Consider the following 15,418-nt stretch of genomic DNA (forward strand, 5'->3'; position numbering starts at 1 on the left):
CTGTCAGAGCGCTTCACAATAGGAACAGTAATGATACATGAGGAAAAAATTACAAGTGAACAAATTACAAAAGCAAACGTTAAGTTACATGAGGCAAAAGTGACAATTGTGAGCAAACAAAATACAAGAGGTAGCAAACGATACATTACAGGAGGAAAAAGTGATATGTGTGCAGGTTACAAAAGCATACAAAGTACAAGTAGAGTTATAGTACTGCAATAAGTGGCAGACACTCCAGCACAAGAACAAACGTTACATGAGGCAATGGTGGCACTTGCGCAAGTATCTAAAGCTAACAAAATGTAAGAGGTAGCAAACAGTATGTTACAAGAGAAAAGTGACTTGTGCATGTTACAAAAGAGTACCAGTACTGGACAGATGGCTCAGTGGGCTGTAGGCCACCGGTTCGATTTGAGGCAGGCTGAAGCAGCATGTAATCCTTAGGCGGTTGATAAAAAGCATGCAGATTTCGTGCATACAACCTTGGCACGGTCAAAAAGCTAACCCCGCCCCTTGTTCCCCCTTAGCCCCGCCCTAAACCCCGCCCAAAACCCCGCCCACTGCTCCTTTTGGTGAGTACCTGCACTTATTTTTTTCCATTTGAAGCCCTGTCTAGAACTGCCTTAACAACCCCTGTCTGATAATTAAAATAAACAAAGACAGAAAGGCCATCTTAAAATCTAAAACAGACATTATTGCAGAAATTCAAAAATTTGAACAAATGGCTACTAATTTTCCCTGGCAAAGGTGGCAATCTGGCCTCCTAAAGCACTCGGTCTCACCCACTCTACCCTATCATTTCTCCCTTATTTTGTTTTCTCATGCCGCCCGAGCGGCGCCTAATGAGAGCAAACAAACCGTGGGCCAATGGCAGCCTCCAGTGCCTCCCCGAGGACGCAGGTGCACCCCCACCCCCCAAAAAAACAAAAAACTGGGAACTGCGTATGGCTGCCTCCCGCCCCCAAATAGGCGCTCCGCCCTGGCGTACTGAGAGGAAAGGTGGACGTGTCTTACGCCTAACGTGCAGGAAGTGTGCGTGATTGCCTTCGGTGACGTGAAGATGATGTCAGCCGCCTGAGGGCGAGGTAGGCGCGCAGGAAGCTTAGTTTGTGTTCTAGTGAAATTATTACCCCAACGCTCTGCCTTATGCAGTCAACAGCGCGTAGTTGGCACGCTGCTCGGGGCAGTAGTGAAATTGCAAGACGGCTGGGCTCAGACAGTCTGCGGTAAGTGGTACAAACTGGGTGGTTACAAGGCCTCTCGGAGCAGACATCGACTCTCTCCGTTTGCCCCTCACTCACTTAAAACGGCTCCTGTATCACAAGCCCTCTTCAGCAAGGCCTAGGTAAACATGCTGGGGATAACGGTGGCATTGCGGTCTACGTATTTTGATAAATTCGGCATTATGGAATCTTGTACCTACTTAAACTGACATTTTGGCACTTTTGCGGCGAGTTCACAGAGAAACATCGCTAAACATGTAGTATGTGCTTCAAGAAATTATTAGGTTGTGATGTTATCCGAATGAGGTATTACAGTGAGTGTTAAGTGGGATGTTGAAAAATAGTGTTAATGTGAGGATTGTTCTGTTAAATCAAGTTAGTAAATGTATGGGGTATCATGGGAACCTAAGAAATTATTTTTTGTAATATAACCGCTCGAATTCCAGAGACTAATATAGGACAGCTGATGACTTGTCCGACACAGCAAGCGTTCTAAATAACATTCTATATTTTGAAGGGATCGGATATTATTTCACTTAAGATGCCACCCTTCCAGTTCTACACGATTTCAAAAGCACTGTTAAATTGCTCTCCATTGTTCTTCGTTTGTCACTTTTACAAGCTAATCATGCTTAATGGAGAATGAGAACAAGCATTTGCAATGCAATCGGTCTCGCATGTTCGCAAATTTGAGCTATTGGTGATGTAAATGACCATGCCTTTTATTTATGTTTTGGTTTTTAAAACATAAATAAAACACATTGTCATTTACAATGCCAATAGCTTCAACTTGCGTAAATGAGAGACCTAGTGCATTGCAAATGCTCGTTTCATCCCATGGCGCTGCCCAGCATTGGAATTACTACCTGGAGATTTCTACTGGCTGCGCTTGCGGCATATTCTGTAAGTCTGTGTATCGGGTTATGGGTGAAGGTGGAAAACCGAGAGAAATTGTTTTGATTAAATAGAAATACAACTGACACTAAAATTGACCAAGAAGACACACAAGTATTTTGTAAGCCTTTTGCCTTACACACGAGAACTAAACATTTTCAGACTAAAATAATATTACATAAGCACCAATCCGAAACAGACCAGAATACAATAACTTGCTACTCTCTGTAAAGCGCTTCAGCGCCTCGCCAAGTGTAGTAAGTGCTAAATAAATACAATTACAATACTAATAAAACATTATCTGAAAACAAATCAGACTCTAGTCTGCATTGTAGAATGACAACCCAGACCACCTAAAGCTCAAAGGGCAATGACACACTGCAATATAAAACTGTCAAGACCAATAATATTAATAATTTGGCCTCAATAACTAGTCTCAAAAGAAACTGCGAGCACATAGGTTTGCTCCTAATTAAGCGGAAGCCCAAAAATGCCAACTCTTGTGTCAATCAGGAAACATTTACAACTGGAATTCAGGCCCCTCAATATTATGCTTGCCTACCCGTGGATACACTAAGGCACAGATGGGGGGCACGCGACACGTAGTCTGAACGGTTTTATTTCTGAAAAGCTGGCTCCTGTTTCTATAGAACAAGGTGATGCTCCAGTAGTGCGTGTGACGGGAAACTTGACTACTTAAGTATACACGCCGGGTCCTTGCTAATCATGGCTCCTCCTCTTTCTCACAGTGTGACTGTAAGCGTATCTGCTCCTCACAATCTAAACTAACAAGGCGCGCACAAAAATACAATGTCCCAAAGTTTATTGCACTAAGAAGTAGAAAATATACATTGCGCTGCTTATCCTCACTCACAGAAGCATGTTTTCAGTCGAATTACTCACACGCTTGACAAATGACTTGGCGGCCTCTCCCACTTTACAGTTGGGTGCTGGGGTGAGAGACATGTGACCACGGCCTGATTACTAGTCAGTAGAGAGCCAGTCTACCTCTCAGCCACTTACTTTAGATGAAGCATCTTCCGATGACGTGACACAGGCGCATGTGTTAGTGAGGCATCCCAACCGGGGAAATGCCTGTTCGCAAAGGCCACATTAAGAGACACTGGCTGCCATAGTGCCCAGTGCTTAGCAAAAGATAAATAAAAAAGAGCAGCGCAGTGCTCAGGTCTACTCAAACACCAACATGTTTTTAGGTCGAGCCTAGCGTTACGAGTTGGGTGAGACACGCGCAACGAGGCGCGCGGACGCCATTTTTTAGCACATAAATGAACAAGTAAAAAAGCATACGAGTGCGTACTAAATAAGCATTTGCTGTAAGATAAAATATATAAAGTGAGCGCGATGTCCCCAGCGGGCGCCGCGCTCATTAGAGTAATCAAAAACATACAATTGAGAGCCCATAGAGCTGTAGCTGCCATTGTCCCCATCAGTGTCCATTTCGCGAATAGTGCGTGCTTAACTAATTGAAGGAGACCGTGTCACGCCGCAAGTAAAAGATTGAGTCCGGATGGGCCATTGCAGAAGGAGACAGGGCGGTAACAAAGAAGCCTCATTTACAATCAAGAGCCAGCGTTCATCATAAATGATGACGCCAGTCAATGAAAATCATGGGCGGGGCTTCAAGTCCCCTTCAGAAATCTTATTGATTACAAGACGCCTACAACGCTAGGCGAGACCTAAAAACTGGGGTCTCTACACTTCAGCTGTCTGTCTGGACTCCATATAAAACAAAACTACACTCAAGGTACACAGGACCAGGAACCACATGGTGGAGCAATCATGTTTAACTGCAGCAGTGCAGTATAAGCTACACATAGCTGTCAAGTTTTGAGTTGCTGATGCAACATAATTTTCGTGCATGTATGTGTCATTTCAGCATGAATTATGCGTCACTTGATCCCATGTAGCACCGAGCAGTTATAGCCATTTGATACAGTAAATTTCGAAAGAAGAGGGAACAGTCAACTGCATTTTATAGCTTGCAAACAGTCCCCTGCATAACCATACTTAAATAAAATACTGTGGTAGCTAAGCAGCTTAATGCTTACCGGAAAATATTAAAACATCTGGTTATATCCAGTGTGGTTTTACATACTTCGTCACCTCCATACCATACTAAGGGGTCGATTAGGATCGCGGACGGACTCGAGCCCGTCCGCGACCCCAGAGGAGGAGGGAACGTCCGCATGGGCTGCGGCGTTCCCTCCGAGCAGATTAGGATGTGACCGCCAGGGTGGCGGTCACATCCTCTATCTTTAACATTGCGGCGGGTGCAGCTGCACCCGCCGCAATGTTACAAATGCATGCATCGCATTTGCATGCACAAAGGGGCAGGCACTGCGTGGTGCCTGCTGCTTTGTGCATGCAAATGCAGGGGGGTACCATAGGTACCCCCCATGGGCACCCACACCCCCCCTTCACCCCTGGGGGCCCCCAACGGGCCCCCAAAGAAAAGTCCGTATGCCTTTGCACGGCGGAAATGCCTCCGTGTAAAGGCATAGCACCGCTGATATCCTAATATGGCTGGCGGTGTCTGATAAACACCGCCAGCAATGTTAGTGCTTTTCCGCCGCAGATGGAAGGCGACCGCGGCGGAAAAGCTGCGGACGGAAAAAAGATCCCCCAGCCATCCTAATCTGGCGGGTGGTCTTTTTTCAGTCCGCAGTGGTTTTCCCGCATCCTCCGGGCCGGCGGTGGCTTCTACCGGCCCGGAGGATGTGGGAAAACCGATATCATAATCGGCCCCTATATCAAAGAAAGCATTTTATCTTAAGTAGCTAAAAAATATATATTTCATAGACAAAGCAGAGAAAAATACAGTTCACCTTGCATTAAGATTTTCAAGAAATTAAACTTGACTGCTGGGTGAATTGTTCACTGGCTACCTGCAGATGTCCGAATTATGTTTTCAAGTCTGTTTGCTGTGTAAGAATGGACTGGAACTGGTGGACACTAAACCATTAAGGTGTAGATACATAATACAGTTCCACCTGCCCTTCAATATAAGGAATATACATGTTTGAAGGTCTCGAAGCTGCTAACCCATATAGGTTGTATTTCAAATGTCAAGTACTTTCCCAGCAAAGTTTCAGGTGAGACATGCAGACATGGCACAGATAGACTTGCCTTTTGTATGCTACCAACATGGCTGTACTGCCTTGGTTCTTTGATATTGGTACTGTAAAGCGCTATAGCACCTTTGGGCAATGTTGGCGCTATATAAAAATCTATAAATTAATGAAATATTGGTCTACTTGTCGGCCAATGCTCATTTGTGTCAGATGCTAGACAGCTTACTCTCATAACCATGCAAATATGGAACCCAGTGGAGACACGCTAGGTGTCAGAAGATCAACTGAAAGATGTAAGTAGAGTGATGTTGGAGAGAGGAAAGCAGCAGCTGGAACGGGACAAAGACAGTCAGATCTGCAGCACCTAAAAGATCAAAAACACACCAGGAGAGCAGTCAGAACAGAAAGGAAAAAGTAATCGCCTCAGATCTCTTAGATGAAAACCGAGAAAGTCATGCTAGTAATGTACAAAAAAAAGTAATGGAATAGTAATTGGTACTCATGCCACGGGCCTGCTTTTGTTAGCAGTTGTAGCACAACTGCACTGCCCCGGTTTGTAAATACTGGTTTTCTGGCCAACAGATTTGCAATTGTACAGTTGTGTGAGAAGCTAAACCCCTCACTCTGAGTGCCCCCATACACACACCGCAGCCAAGGGAGAAAATGTAGATGCCAGAGGAGCAGGTGAATAAAGTAAATCAAGTGGGAGGGAAGCAAGGAAAACAGCGATGGACTGGAACAAATATAGTCCCCCAGGTCTGCAGCACTAAAGGGTCAAAACACAAGAACAGTAGTCCCAACAAAAAGTAAATGTGACTCCGGTCCCCTGTATGAAAACTAACATTGACAAAGCCAATGTGTCTTGCCTCTCTGTAAGCTACTGGTTTAGTCTATTTTAGCTGTGTTGTACAGTAGTGTGGCTGTAGAGTGTATTTATAATGTTATAAAACATTTCTATGAAACAGCCATTGCCATTGCTTCTTTATCTATTAAGGCTTGAGGGATGATGAGGTAAAAAGTAAAATGTGAATGGAAGGGAATTAGTGACACGAGCAATGTCTGTCTTAAGTATTATGATATAGACAACATTGGCTTTTTTATGTGTGGTTGGGAAAGTAGGATCTTTTTGCCATCGGTACCCCCATTTTTTAGGTCGAGCTGGTGTAAGCAGTGCGAAGCACTGTGTCCAGCGAAGCATCTTTTGTTATTCACTTCCTGGGAATGTGAGACAGGGGATGTGCACGCGCAGGGGAATCCCCCATGTGAGCGCGCTCGTTCGCCCACACATCTCCTGTCCTACATTGCCAGGAAGTGGATAACACACAGACGCATGCACACGCACGCATGCACTCACACACGCATGCATGCACACACACACACACGCACACACGCATGCGCACACGCAGACATACACACACACACACACACACACACACACACACACACACACACACACCCCACCCACCCACAACCCCTACAACTAAGCCCCACCGCCCCACTCACCGGGCTACAGGCTCCGTCACACGGGGCTTCCCTCACTTGCATCGGCGGCCTCTGCTCCTCCTACGTGCCTACAGCGTTTCACAGCCTCCCCTGGGGCAGGACTTCCACCTCCTGCCCTTCTCGTCCAGTCACTTTGTGGGCGCGGGCTTCCCGCGGAAGTCCCGCCCCAGGGGAGGCTGTGAAACGCTGTAGGAGACAGAAAAAACACAGCATTTTCGACTTGTTAACCATCTTAGCTGTCACTTATTTTCTAGTCTGTTTTGCAGATCTGTTATTGCTCATGTTCCAGGGTCCTTGTACTGTGCTGAACTTCAGAGTGGTCATGTGCATGACTGTAAATGGCTCGGCCATGTGATCACCCCAAGAACATTCTGAGTATTGCTCCAGATTCATACCTAATCATGGCTGGCATCGATGCTGGCTGTGCATACTCTGCCACTTGGACACTGTAACTCTTCTCATACCAAGTCATTTTATTTTGTTTAATTTTATTTACATGTACTGCTGGTTCCAGACTTCTTTGGGGCCTGTTGTTGTTCGTCACCAGCAGAAGACCGGTTCTTTAGCAGGAAATGCGACGCTGCTCTTCCTTGTTAAAAGCCAAGAGATCCGATTTCGAAGACTTCTTGTTAATGTCAGCGTGAAAGAGCAAGCACCGGCCCTCGCCTGCAGGTTAGCGTGACCCGGGCTTCCGGCACCTCCCGCACGTTGTCACTTGGCTGAACCGCAGCGGATGAACCGTTCGGCTGGGCGAGGGCTCGCACTTACATTATGTAGTGAAAGGTCGCAGCTCACAGACACTTTGCTGGTTCACAGTAGGGTTTCGGGAGCATGTTTGTTTAGGGGCTCGTCGTGTTCTGTGGGATGCGCAGAGCCAGTAGCGTGCACGGTGGCTGCTTTTTTAGGGGTCCGGGTCCCTCGAGAGTGCTGGTGCTTTGGTAAGCTGTAGGCCGACAGGGAGTCTTGGCATATGCCATCGCTGCTCAAGGTTTCTGGGCGGTGCTGCACTTTAACTGAGGGAGTGCAGCTCAGTAGAGCAGGACCTTTCACCTTAACTGAGACAGATCCTTGTTTTGGTCCTACCTCGGGCTGCTGCACGAGAGTGAGCGAGTGAATGGATGGATGAATGGCTCACATCTGAGGGGCACATTTAGGAGAGGAACAGGTTTGACAGTGTTGCTTGTAAGAGTATTCTAATTATGTTCGGTTCAAGGAGTTCATGATTTAAAACATCACTTAATTTCCTCCACAAGTCGGAGCACAATTGTGCTACTGACTAATTTGAGTGCATGCAAACATGGCATCAGCTGTACAACCATATATTTGTTTCATTTTTGATCGTGGGCCAGACGGACTCTGCTGTTCTTTTACAAACAATGAAACCAATTTTGTTTTTCAGCTATACGGGAGTGCATACGTAGAACTGCCATGATACCCACAGTAGCATCTTAATAGATGTTGCTCCATCATCTGTTGAGTTTGTGTCTATTCAAGAATAGTTGTATTCCCACGCTGTACCAGAGAGTGATCCTCCACTGCTCTCAACAGAATGCTTGGCCACCCATTTTCCCTGTACTCGGTGTAATGGTCCTAAAGGCCTAGGCTCTCGACCACAAAGGAGTCTGTTTAGCCTCTCAGGTTCAGTGCTCTATTGGACTCACGTCCATGGGCATCATGTGCTGTTCCTGTCCATTACAGCATTCACCACCACACCTATCCAACGTGCTCTTATCCCTAACCAGCAGGATATCCAACATGCTCTTATCCCTCACCAGCAGGCTATCCAACATGCTCTTATCCCTCACCAGCAGGCTATCCAACATGCTCTTATCCCTCACCAGCAGGCTATCCAACATGCTCTTATCCCTCACCACAGGCTATCCAACATGCTCTTATCCCTAACCAGCAGGCTATCCAACATGCTCTTCTCCCTAACCAGCAGATTCCTACACTCCAGTAGGAGTCGCACTTAACTATATGGCTCGGAACCAGCACAGCATCAGCAGGCCACTTTGGCTTCGATCGTCGAGAATGCCAGGTGTCCCCATTACAAAAGACCTTTTGGGACGAAACAAATTATCGGAGTGTGCTGTGCCAGTGCACTTACCTGTCCCATATCTATCCTCAGCCAATGAACTGACATTTAATGCGTCTCTTTCCAGCAGCCCACGTTATCCTAGAATGTGTCATCCAATCTGAGTCTCATGGAAAAAGGCTGCCTTTATTTTTGATCCCTTTTGAAGTGGTAAGCAGTTGTGGAATGAATGCACGTCAAAGACCTGCTCGCTGTGGTGGCAGTCATTGCCCGGAAAAGCTGTGGGAAATTTCTACTCTTTCAATTTATAGACTTTTAAGGAATAGTGGGGCTTCACAGTACATTTTTACACAAACTCTTTTGATACATGGGGCTTTAAGATAGTACCTCTGTATAGCAGTGCACGTCTCATTTTCATAATACATGTATAAGATCAGATAGAGTACATTGCAACTCCTTAAAGCTGCCATAGTCCGCAAACATAATCGCATGTTTTTTTGCTTTAGTTTTTCGGAATTGCAGAATTCATCATTTCCATAGCTAAATTTCAACAGCGTAGAGGTTAATGTATTTGGAGGGCCCCACCCCCGCTTTTCAAAATCCTCAGCTGTTTAGAGTTTATATTGATAAACCTGTTCATAATGTCACAGCGATGGAGTCTAGATTCACCAGCAGAAGAATCAGTGGGTTAGAAAAAGAGAGGGATGCATTTTAAAATGCTCGTGTCGTCATATGTAGGATTAATAATTGGCTGATAATAGTTTGTCGGGTATGGAGTCAAAGTAGCCCTACAGCAAAAGAACGGCTTGGGGGAACGACATGGACTTTACGCTTCCCTTTGGAAGTGAATGCTTTATTTGCAGAGATTGTGGAACTCTGCGGCCTGTTAAGGATTATTCTGTGAAAGGAGCACACTATGGATTCCCACCTTAAGTTGGATCTTCACAGGCTTGATGTGTGCACCAACCGATGACGATCTGCACCCCTGGGCTTTCTGCCATGTTGGAAATAGATGGGACACAGGGTGCACCATAAACTGCCCTCTTCCTCAGGCTCCTGCGGGGGTTTCCATAGAAAGGACCCACTAACATTGGATGGCTGGAAGCTCTTCACAAGCTGGAGGTGAGGAGATAGTCCAGCCACTACTGCTTTGATGGCACTCAATAATTTAGCTTTGACCATCCAATAGTGCTGCATGTTGTTGTAGCAGCAGACAAGATCTTCTCATTAAAAAGGAGGTCAGTGTCTTTTTCTGGGCCTGGTTAAAGGTCCAAAGTTTCAAAATACAATAGCAGGCACATGGGCAGACAAGGGTTTATGGTCTTGGCGGCGGAATGAATGAGGTTCCTGGACTATTCACTTTCTGCTCAGCAACTTCCTTACCCCAAGGTCAAGCATACAGTTATTTGTGCAGAGAGCAACCCAATCTGTTCTCTTTTGTTTTAAGAAGGAAATTAGTGAGGGCACACATACACAGAGCGAAGACCGGAGCGCTACACATGACTGGGTAACAGCGTAGGAGCCGTTTCCCATCAGAAATCAGTCCAATTCATGCTAGTATTTTCATATCTCCACCTTTATTACCAGAATATTGGATCCATATCCAAGAACAGGCCACACGCGTTTCACAACGCCTGCCAAATCAGAGATGGGATTTATTCCAATGAGACAGATATATATACAACTGTGATGCAACAATGACTCCGGACATGAAGAGATTAATCTGTGTAAAATTGGAAGGTTTGAGAAAACCCCAGGCTCAATAGCCCCATGGGGGTGAAACACGTGTTGGCTGTTCTTGGATATGGATCTAATATTCTAATAAGAAAAGTGGAGATAAGAATATACTGGCATGAGTTTAACTGATTTCTGATGTGAAAACACTCCTACGCTTTGTTGAACTGTTATTTAATGGGAAAATCAAGGGTCCATACCCCATTGGAGTGAACACCTACCCCAAAAGAAGGGATTTTGTCTGGCAGGTAGAAGGTGTCCGACTCTTTCCCAGTGTACTTTACATATGACTGGATATGCAGTGCCAGTAGGATATACAGAAAGTTAAACCTAAACTAAAAGTAAGAGTCACCATAAGGGTATCTTCCTCTGTTAGGACCAGTGTCTTTCAGAACGTGCTGCCCTCAAATTACATTTGTATGCTTCCTCCAGGATTTTAGGACTCGCCTAGCGTTGCAGTGCGTATGCGCTGCTCGCTCTGCGAGTTACATTGTGGATGAGTAGATTTCAGAAGAGGACTTGAAGCCCCTCCCCTCATTTTCATTTGCTTGTTCTTAAAGTTGTTGTCGGTATGAAACTGCCAATGGTCAATCTGAACAGCCTTCCTTTTTTAACATCTTCTTTTTCTTAAAGCTGTTCCTGTATTTTATTTACATTGGTGTAATGGTTTTAATTAACTATGCACTTTATAATAAACTTACTTGCTCATAACACTGATCTGAAAGTAAGATGCAACGCTGTTTGCGTTTCACAGTGTGCTTACTGTGGCACCATTTTAGAGAACCGTATGTCCGGTTTCGAAAGGTGGCTTTCTATGCACACAGTTCTGCAGTGTTAAGCATAACTTATTGCCATGGATTAAGATCTCTTTCCATTTCATTAACTGGGATCCTGAGGCTTGTAAAATGAAGCAGGACTGTTTCCATCATCCAAGGAAAGCATACTTATCACCCCTATTATCCACCCATTATACTGTCAGGGCATGACACTTCTGTAGCATTACAGGCGTGAGTTACAACCTTCAGCCAAATGATCATTTGCTATCATACTTCTGTAATATTAATGCCCTGTTGTTTCCCTCCAGAGCTTCTCTGCCAATAAATGTAATATTTTCACTGCAGTTAGTTGTCAACGACTACTTTAACTCCTGATATTGATGGCTGTGATGTGAACCTGAGTACGTTTTTTTGCAGAAGAGAAAGCACTCGACAGCAAGTGGCCTAACGGCTAGCGCAGTCTACCTCGAAGCTGGGGCAGCAGGTTCGAGTCTCGGTGGGGCCGCCCAACATTTTTTGACATGGACAAATCGATTAATCTCCCCGTGCCTCACAAAACAAGCATTTGCAATGCAATAGGTCTCACATTTGCGAGAGTTTAAACTATTGGCATTGTAAATGACGATGCCTTTTATTTATGTTTTGAAAACCAACACCTAAATAAAAGGCATTGCCGTTTACAATGCCAATAGCTCAGACTCTCACAACTGCGAGACCTATTGCATTGCAAATGCTTGTTTCCTGATGTCAGTGTTTTGACTGTAGTTTACTGGGATCCTGCTAAACAGTACCTCAGTGGCAGTGCTCTCTCTAAATTTGATGGTAAGTACTTTGTACACCCTACAATTGGCATACTGGGGTACCACTGTTAATCCCTATTATATGGTACCCAGGGCATTGGAACGCCAGGTGTCTCCCATGGGCTGCAGCATGTATTGGGTCACCTGTGGGAGTCAATGCAAACTGTGTCTGTAGAGCTGCTACCGCAGTCTTCATGAAATGGTGCATGCACCTTTCACCTTAGATATAAGGTTTTCCTTATATCCTGATCATTGCTCTTTAAACCTATGAATACCCCTAAAGTAGGCCATTGAGTGCAAGGGACGGGTGCTTGGTCCCAAGTGTGTGGGTAACCCTGCCCAGGCAGAGATACTCCTACAAACCCTGGACTCGTCTCTAGGCTTTGTAAGTGTAGGACAACCATTTAAAGGTATCCAGTAGACACTGGCAAGTTGAGATGTCCAGCTACACAATGGCTGCTCCGAAAGTGTCATGTTTGGTATCAAGCATGTTGAAATCATGCAACAACACCAATTCCAGTGTTCGTTGCATGATACCATGTACGGGAGGGGCTCCTTAGAGGACCCCCCCCATACCTACTTATGTAGCCTTACATGGTTAGTGTGCCAGCCTGTGCTACTGCTGGCTTCAGACACTGTTCTTCCCATCTGCTGATGAGCCTACCTCAAGCAGGGGAAGTTGAACAAAGGATTTCCTGCAAAGGAGAGGTGTGAATTAGGTAGGGTGGGGGCGTTTCCGACAGCCACCAGACTGCATTGAAGGGCACATTTGATGCCCTCCTTGCATAAACCAGGGTTGCTCAGTTTAGGAGCCCTTGGCACCCGCACAAACCTACAGAAGGACAGGGGAGTGTCCACCCTGCCCCCGTCCAGCTCCTTACAGGTTATTTTAGGGCTCTCCCGGCGGTGGGTCCTTAGATTTGTCCTGGACTTCGTCAAGACTTGTCTGAAGACACTTCTGCTGTTGGACACCAGGTCTCCGCTGCTGGATCGAGCCAAGACCAAAAAAAAAAAAAACTTCTCTTGGTGGGAAGATTCCTGCTGCAAGTTCGTCTCCACACTCTTCCAAGTTTCTGCAAACCCTGTGGCCGTGCATCCTCCTTGTCAGCAAGGACTCTTCATTCATCAAAGCAAAAAGGAATCTCCCTTGGAGTGAAGGAGTAACTTCCCTGCATCCATAGGCACCTCTACACCGGCGGCTGGTTTTCTGAGCCTGTTGCCCCATGGACATATCCAGGCTCTGCACTACGGGGGTGGTTTGTTGGCCCCCCAGAGGCCTGACCAGTCTTTCCTGCAACTTGGGCGACTGTAACCCCACTCTGGGTGACCTGAACCACCTCCCTGTGTCCCTGCCATTGCCAGGGCCTGTTGACTCTCTTCACTAAAGATCTTCAAGCTCCTAGAAGCCCAAGCATTGCACAGCTCCAAGAACGATATCCTGCCTGCATTCTCTGCACAGCGAGCCTCTATCTTCTATGGGCTACTGAGGTTTCCCTGCGACTCCCTAGCCTGCTGCCAGAGGGGCTGCGAGGGGGCTTCAACGCTTCCTTTTAGATCTCCTGTATACTGAGGGCGAGCCCTGACTTACCCGTGCTGGGTTAGTCCCACAGACCTTGCTGGTCTGCAACCAAGCATATTTTCCTTTGCCCCAACTGGTGCGGTTGCTAAGGCTTGTCGGTGGTCAAGCAGGCCACTGACCTTCCTATATTCTTCATCTGTCGTGGGACAGCCCGTGGATGGCTCCTGCGCTCCTGTATCGTCGCCTGGCGACCATAGCTGCTTCATCAAGACTGTTGTGCTACAGCAAGAACCTCTGACAAGGGTTGGCATTCTGTTCCTGCTCCTCTTGGGCACCTCTGGATGGTTTGGAGTCTGTCCCCTCTGCTTTCAGGTACTTCTCATCCAGAATCCACGTTTGGTTTACACTGTCCTGGTCCACAAGTCGCTGCAGCCGACTGACTTCCAAGATCCTCTATTGGCTTCAATGGGCAGTTATGACACCACTTCACCCCTGTGCACCTGGGCTCACTGGTGTAGATATCCTGTTTCCCTGGGTATCCATGGGTGGGGTGGCTTGTAGTGTAGTTCCTATATCCCTGATAGGCTCTGCGCATTGGAATAATATACACTATAGTTTTGGCAAAGGACTGAGGTCAGTATGCCTCTATCGAGTACACTAAACTTAATTACTTGTGTGTGCCAGGTAACTCAGAGATCACTAGAAACTTCTCGAATAAACAAGAAGGGATTCGTTTCTGACAACCGCATAAACATGACAACTTTGTTTCCCTTAGAATCGGAACAGTCTCAGAATCGTGGAAACAATAGATAACAGTTTCACTAAGTCCATCGGGCATGCTTAGTTTCTTCAGAGTTTACACAGAAATATGTAGACGGGCGTTTTCATAAAAAGTGTTTATTAAACCGTCTTATTTCTCGTGCAAGAGATATGAACTGCTACAATCGTAACTTAACTTGAAAGCTTGCGAAAATCGGCGATTTCATTACTGAACAGCAACTGTACCTAAATAGCTTGACTATAGAAGCTTTATTTGCTGACTCCTTTCCCCCTCCTTCCCGCAGACCCGGTCCACTCTCAGCCGAGTATTGACGCTGTGGAGTTGGTCCCGGGCACAGAATAGCGGCGGCCATATTAAGTGTGGCTGGGAATCATTGCGCTCTAGTTGCGCATAAAAGGGGACGTCCATGCCTCCGCGCAGTGGAAGCGTTCAGCGGACGCGCCTGAATCGCGCCTGAATCGCGCCGGAGTCGTGCCAGAGTCCTGCCCGTCTGCGCCCGTCCTCGACCGGACGGGCTCAGGGGCCAGGGATGCTGCCGCTCCTCTCACTTATTTTCCTCTTGCCCTAAGGAATTTACAATCTGCACACTGTGCTCTATCTCCCGCTTGCCTAGATCGTGTTTCATCACTTGGCATTGCGCGCCCAGCATCCCCCCCACACCCCAGCGTCAAATCTTCTGCCTGTCCTAGTACTAGTGACACACGCATACGTGTGCTATATTTAAATACACGTTCATTCGTAAAACATCAGGCCGACCTTTTTCTTTTACTCACCAACGAAAGCCCCGATATCCTCCTGATCACCGAGACCTGGTTGACTGACGACTCCCTCCCTGATATCTTGGCAGCATTGCCCCCAGACTACTACATACTTAACATGAATCGACCTTTTGGTCGTGCTGGTGGAGGGGTGGCAGCTGTCATTCGAAAAGAGTTAAAATTCATCACTACATCTTCCCTCACTCTCGCAGATGTAGACAATCTTATCATCAGCTTGGAAACGGGGGAGGGAGCTCTTACTCTCATTGTTGTCTATCGCCCCCCTTACTCTATGCCTCTGTT

General features: G+C 46.4%; 1 protein-coding gene across 5 annotated transcripts in view; it reads left to right on the top strand.

The window, feature by feature from the left end:
• Positions 1-980: 980 nt before the first annotated feature.
• Positions 981-15,418, top strand: part of LOC144782015 (adenosine deaminase domain-containing protein 2-like) — a 582,918-nt gene continuing 568,480 nt past the window's right edge. The window contains exon 1 of one of the 5 annotated variants that reach the window (XM_078661127.1): positions 981-1,085. Coding sequence is in view for 3 of the 5 variants with exons in the window: in XM_078661128.1 (XP_078517254.1) it covers positions 1,147-1,226 (80 nt within the window). In the remaining 2 variants the exon portion in view is untranslated. Of the gene's footprint in view, positions 1,227-15,418 lie in introns of all 5 variants that reach the window. The other 4 variants (XR_013601099.1, XM_078661128.1, XM_078661129.1 and 1 more) reach the window with 4 other exon arrangements.

Source organism: Lissotriton helveticus, chromosome 9, assembly GCF_964261635.1.
Source record: "Lissotriton helveticus chromosome 9, aLisHel1.1, whole genome shotgun sequence".
NCBI classification, from domain to species: domain Eukaryota; kingdom Metazoa; phylum Chordata; class Amphibia; order Caudata; family Salamandridae; genus Lissotriton; species Lissotriton helveticus.